We start from the raw sequence: 6526 nt of genomic DNA on the forward strand, positions 1-6526 counted from the left end.
AAACAAGCCAATTCAGTGATCCATTTTACTCCTCCCCACAGAACACCCCCCCTCCCCCGGACAGTGAATTCACCACTTGCACTTTAAATGGATTTTGCAAGTGGGTGCCACAAAGGAGTGAAGTCCAAGTGGCAAATTCACCACTTCTGAGTGAATTTGCTGCTAGGACTCCCATGTGGCGCCCAATTGCAAAACCCATTTAAAGGGAGCATTCCCTTTAAGTAGGTTTTACAAAACCCATGAACACAAGCTGGTTCACAAATCCGCAGAGGCCCGAACCAGTTTGTGGTTCATGCAACATTACGAACCAGGACAAACCTCCATTTTCTTGGTTCATGGCCATCCCTAATCATACTAATCCCAGAAAAAATGACAGAATTAATCAAATGTCAACCTGAAGTCCAGCCATTAATTTAAGCCCAACTGTAACTTTCCCTCAAGGGTGGCATGGAAGTGACCTAGGAGCCTGCAAAAGTGAGGCTAGAAGGGAAGGGCTGGGAGCAGAAAAGGATCTGGCAGACAAAAGAGTGAGCTGCTTCTCCTCAGCAGGGTAGCCTGAATTGTATCAAATTGTCCCATAACATGTGATACTTATCCATTGTGTCTCTTGTGTACAGGAAAGTCCCACAAAGGAACTTGCAGACCAGTCTTTCCCAGAGGTCACAGAGCCAGGCCTGGCCCACTCTGTGCAAAAAGAAGGCGACAGTCTTGCAAGCGCTGCAGGCGGGACAGAGACACCAAACAGTTCCTCAGAAGGGAGCACCTCTGAAGAGAGTAAGGGTAGGACTTGGGTGGGGAATGGAAAGCCAGCTAAACCTATGGGTGGGGGGAGAGGGGAAGTGTCACATTATGTTTCCCTGCAGCTTTGTGAACAGTATTTTTGAGCTCAGGTTACCTTACGTTGTTCCTCAGGACTGTGCATTACTTTTTATACACCCTCTATGGGATTGGGAAGACCTAAGAATGTATTTTTCTGAGCTCTTTCTGGTTGTGACCTTGGAGGTCTCTTTGTCAACATTATCATTGGCTACCATTACCTGCATTGGTTGCATGATAGTTTCACTGTCTGCCTAACTGGTTCAGAATGGGAGCTTTCCCCTGCTATGTTCATTGGGAACAGAAAGCATTTTTTTTTTATTCCTGCACCAAAGCTTTCAGATATGAATTCGACCTCAGGAAGCAACTCAGTTAACGTTCTCTGTTTTTGACCACTAGAGGGGGATAGAAGGTGGAACTACATCAGTAGTATGGCCTTTTTTGCTGTGGTATATTAGCAGATTGAAGGTTCAAGAAGAAGGAGAAGGCAAAGGATGAGAATGGTTAGACAGTGTTATCAATGCAACAGACATGAATTTGAGTGAACTTAGGAGGACAGTGGAAGACAGAAGGGCCTGGCATGATGTGGTCCATGGGGTTGTGAAGAGCTGGACTTGACTGTGCGAATCAACAGCAAATATTAGCAGGCAGAAGCCAGTTTGGGGCAAGATTCCTGACTCCTCCTTTGTGTCTCTTTTCAACTCCAGGTGGTGGTTTTGAATGGGATGATGACTTCCCTCTCATGCCAGTGAAATCGTCTCTCATGCAGACATTAACATCGGCAGTGTCTGAGCCAGCCCTCCCCAGACTGCCACCCACACTAGGGCCCTCTCAGAAGCAGATGCTGCCCATTCAGTTTTCACGCTTCACTGTCTCACCTGCCCCAGTGTCACGGTTCTCCATCACACATGTCACTGACTCAGATGTCAAGTCTGTAGGAGGTAAGATGCCTTCAAAAAGGAAAGGACCCTAATGAGGAGTGAGGAACCTAGATGGCTCCAGAAATATTTAGGTCTTGAGCAATGGGACAGTTCTTGTCAACACACATGATATGGAGTAGATGTCACATGACCAGAACCAGGAAATAAAGGAGGACTACTACTGAATTGTGGGATGGAAAAGGCAAGGCAGGGTGGGTCTAACTATTAAGAAGGTGCACTTTACTTGCTTTCGTTGTGAAGCTAAGGGATTATATTCTAAGGGTTAATATTCACATGTTAACAATCTAAGGGTTAATATTAGGGTTGCCAGGCAATGCACTGGGGGGCAGTTGGGGGGGGGCATGGTGGGACCGTAATACCGCATGCACCATTATGTCACTTCTAGTGACAACCTCTAAGTGACATAAGGTAGGTCTAGAAATCTCCAGAAACCGTATGGTTTTACCAGAGAGCTTCTAGCAATTCCTAGACCTACCCTCCATTGCTTCTGAGTTTTCACTGGAAGTGACAAAAAGGAACACATAAGATTGCCAGGTTTTGTTTTTTGCTTCCATTGCCACTTGGAGGAGCAGCAGGCAATGGGCACTGGGGGCGGGAGATCCCCTGCCCCAGTCAGGGACTGGCAAGCCTGGTTAACACTGTGGAAGACATGTTCATGTGAGATGATTTCAGTTACCAGATGTAATTTTAAATACTTTTTGTAATGTTTGCACTTAGAGGACAGGAAGAAAGAACAGGAATATGGGTTCCTCTTTAATAGGTTTATATAGACCTAATACATAGTTGTCCAGTTGCATGGTTGTTAAAAAAGAGGGTTGTCCCCCTCCCAACGTGTCTCTGGCCCACATCTGAGAGGGAGATAGCTTGTATAGTAGGGAGGTGAGCCATGGAAAACTCTGAAATATGCCCACATGACTTTATTTCATTGATCTTGGAGGGAAGGGGATGACTTGTGGGGGCGGCTTTACCCCTTAAAATGCATGGGATTAGCAGAGAAGGAAATAGTACTATCCTAATTAATTTTTGCATAAGGAGGCATACTCTAACACCTGGCAGTCTGTCTCACTTCCTGTTTGCTAGTGGTTATTGGTCAGTCAGTTAATCAATTGGCTTCTTGGCTATTTGCTACCTTCTCACGTCAATTCACAAGAACAGGCTATTTGCAGCCAGTTGTTGAAAGATCAGCTGGGAGCTGGCTTCCGATCTTCTGCTGGGAAAATTTACTCTCTACTCAGCTGGGTTTTTTTGTTTTGGGGGGGTGGGATCAGAAGCGGACTCCCAGTTGATCAGCTAAAAGTCAGGCTCTTTTAGGCTGCAAAGAACAGGAGAGAAATTAGCTTTTTCTCCTCTCACTTTTGTAATCAGGAGCTCAGAAGCTTTGCTTCCTTCTCCATACAGAGGGATGAGATAGCTGTTTTTCTGAGGTTTGGTTGTGCATCAATCAACTGCGAGTTAGCTTCTGACCAGCAGGCAGCTGCAAATTTGTTGGGTAGCTGTTGGAATTGCTTTACGCAATCTGAACATATCCCTGATAAGCTCACAGTCTGATTGCAGGTGTTGAGCAGTATAAGTTCAACTGCTGAACAGTTTTCCTGCAAAATTCATGGCATTCCTATCCATAAGTAACGGAACAAAATAAAAGTTTTATGTGAATGGAGCCAATCATGGCCAGCGCATTGTAGTAGGACATGTAAGCAGCGGCCTGGGGCGGCACCTTGCGTATGGGGCATTGCTTCCCTCGCAAGGAAAGCCGAACTCTGAGGAGAAGAATGCACTCAGCCCTGCCTAGCTGCTCTCGCCTTCAAGGGCAGTTTCATATTGCTTCTGAGAGCACAGGCGTGGCTCTCCCAGAACCCACTCTGCCCTCCCCTGCTGCACCGTCACACCTGCCCTCCCTGTGAGAGGGTGGTGGTGGTGGGGGGCAGGCATGGGGAGGCACAGAGGCAGGTGACAGCCTGGGACACCTGAGGCCCTAATGCTGGGCCTGGAGCCAATACATTCGCACCATTAGCCCAATGTCCTGAATCTCAAAGGCACAGTTAATGACAGGCAAAAGAATGGATGAAACAATAGGAAGTCATAAGGCACGGTTTCATACTAATTCAGAGGTTTGGTGTCCTTGTATAGTAAGCAGTTATCGATAACTTGCTTTTGTTTCAGCATTTAAAATGAAAGGGTTTTTTTATTCTTTAGCTTGTAGAATAATCTATAGATGCAGCCCTTGTTAGTGCTTTCTTGTTAAAAGAGATATAAATGAATGCTGCTTTAAAGGCGCATGCCAGATTTCTCTTTGGTCCTCTGCTGGCTTTACAAAGAGGTGGTTTTCATTGACTTCCAAATCCAATCACTTTCTTTCACTGCCTTCTCACTTACATTGTCACCAGCTCTAATTGTGAATGAAAACATCCAGCAACTGAGTGCCTAAAATGGAAGTCCAGTGGTATTTTAAAGTTTAACAAAATGTAATCTTTAAAGTGCCACTAGACTTTTGTTTACTTTTGTGCCTGTAATAGACTAACCTAGCTACCCCGCTGGAATGATTACGATAGAAGTAGCCTGTCTTAGGTCATCAGTTGCCATGTGCCTTGTTCTCCAACACATGGAAGGGTGAAGTGGCAAGCCAGTGGGTGTAACTTATCAGCACTAAAGTCACTGATATGCTACGATCAGATGTACTTTTAAAGGAAAGCTCAAATCATGTTCAAGGCTATGAGCCTCTTTTTAAAATGCTGTCAGTACAAAATATGTTTTGTCTGATATGGTTGTCTTTCTGACAATATTAATGGCAAAACTGACCTAGCAGTGGAGAGGTGGGCAGATTTATTCTCTTACTTTCAGGGCTTTGAATTTTACAGTTTGGTGGTTAGAAGTCTATGGTTCTGGAATCTGTACAGCCTCTTGGTTGTGATGTTTCTCTTTCTAACTTGTCCTGTTCCCTTCTCCAGGAAGCAGTGAAGATGGCGACCGAGAGTGAGCTTGGCCACATGTTCTCTTTTTGGACTTTTCATCCTGACCCCATAGCATCAGTTTCTGCATCGGGGCAAAGGAGTAAGAATTGTGACCCAGAATCTGGGTGGAACAGAAGAACTCTGTGGGGGCCTCGCTCTATTTTTTTAAGAGGCAGATTTTATTGGACAGATCTCAACTTTGGGCTGCTAGGGCTGGAGTTGCCACAGTGAGGCAGCTTGGGATAAGTGCATGAATGTGTGGATGTGTGAGTGTATGAGTGTGTGCGTGTGTATGTGTACAGATAGACATATAGAACCTATAGCATTTAAAGGGTAGAGCTGTGACCTCGTTAACATCGCTGCACCTCCACCCAAACCATTTTGTCACTCCTTTCTCCAGCTCACCCTCTTGATCTCTTGACCCACATTGGCTTCCCAAGTTGGGCCACTGCCTTGAGACACCAACTTCTGCCTGTTCTCTCAGCTTGTCACGTGTCTTTTCCAAGTCCTATGTTGGGTCTAGGGAGAGCATGTAGCCATGCACCCTGTGCCATTCAGACATGCTTCAACTAGGCACTGGTACTCCTGTACACCTTCTGTGCCGCTCATTTAACATGCTTTAACAGGCAATCAGCTGGAACTGCCAGGCTTGGCTGTGCAGGAAGGGGAAAGGCAAAGGAAGAGTAGAAGACCAAACGCAAGGGACACGTGGGGCAGCTAGCCATGGAGGTGTATTATTTTATTTGCAGGGTGGGGGCACACCCATGTTCAGCATCCAATTCTCCTTTTTGCAATGGATCCCCCTCTTTCCCCAATATAAACATTCTTGCTACTGTCAATTTGCTGCTGTTTGCACAACTCAAGTATTTGGGGATTTTTTGGTTTCCAGTCTGTTCCCTGTATTGCAGTGAGCCTTGGTGAGTGATCATCTCGTCCTGATAACTCAGCTGCAGGGAATACCTCCACCTCTGTGATGGACAAGATCACCCTGGGCCCCCAGAGGCATGGAAGCTGTGCCTTAATGATCTTAGGCACATCGCGTCTCTATCTTACCCTCTTGGGAAGTAACATTTTTGGAGCCTAGGGGAGTTTTTTGGCTTGTTTGTTTGGAGATGGCATAGGCAGGCAATAGAGGGGAGGTGCAAGAAATATGATGTCTGAATTCATAACCAGCTGGGAGGGACCATGTGGTATTGGGAGCCACATACGGACTCCTCCTCTTTCATCATCCCCCACCCCGCTTGCCACAGTCTTTGTGTTCTCTTTGCCACAGTATTATGTGGGTTGAAGTCTTTCTAGGTGCCATGAGGTTGCACCCTGCAGAGCAGAATTATACCAGAGAGCCAAGCCGTGCAATGTATAGAGGGTCTCCTGCTTCCCTCCACACCCCTTCCAGTCATTCACATGCAGGAAGAGTCTCCAGGTAAGACATATAGCAAAAAGCGGGTCAAATTGGCACCCAGACTATTTGTCTATGAAATGGACTGTGCCCTTGCTGTATCACCTGCTCTAACAGAGCTGTGGGTTTGTTATTGTTGCCAAAGAGATGTAAAAGAAGTTAACTTTTAGCTAAGTCCTGGGGAAGAGAAAAGGGGAGATGCAGAGGAAGGGGGAGGGGGTTTTTTATTTCTATATTAGCAGTTTAAAGCTTAGGGTAATTGTGCAATTTGGATTGGGAGAAGAAAGAGGATACGAGAGTTGCATTCTGGGGATTGTGGCCTTTTGGAGCTATAGACCAAACATGGATGCGGGAAACCGGCAGGCAAGCATGCAGATACACGATCAACTGCTGTAGCGTGTGGTTAAAGAAGTCCCCGACAA

At 46.0% G+C, this 6526-nt stretch overlaps 1 protein-coding gene across 6 annotated transcripts in view; it reads left to right on the plus strand.

The window, feature by feature from the left end:
• The window catches only part of AATK (apoptosis associated tyrosine kinase), a 97816-nt gene extending 91517 nt beyond the window's left edge, over positions 1 to 6299 (plus strand). For 5 of the 6 annotated variants that reach the window (XM_060252212.1, XM_060252214.1, XM_060252216.1 and 2 more), the window contains 3 exons: positions 618 to 780; positions 1524 to 1757; positions 4703 to 6299. In XM_060252212.1, coding sequence (XP_060108195.1) covers positions 618 to 780; positions 1524 to 1757; positions 4703 to 4731 — 426 coding nt within the window. In that variant the 3' untranslated portion in view covers positions 4732 to 6299. The remainder of the gene's footprint in view (positions 1 to 617; positions 781 to 1523; positions 1758 to 4702) is intronic. The other variant, XM_060252213.1, reaches the window with a different exon arrangement.
• Positions 6300 to 6526: the final 227 nt, after the last annotated feature.

The sequence above is a fragment of the Heteronotia binoei genome, chromosome 13 (assembly GCF_032191835.1).
Source record: "Heteronotia binoei isolate CCM8104 ecotype False Entrance Well chromosome 13, APGP_CSIRO_Hbin_v1, whole genome shotgun sequence".
Taxonomy (NCBI): Eukaryota; Metazoa; Chordata; class Lepidosauria; order Squamata; family Gekkonidae; genus Heteronotia; species Heteronotia binoei.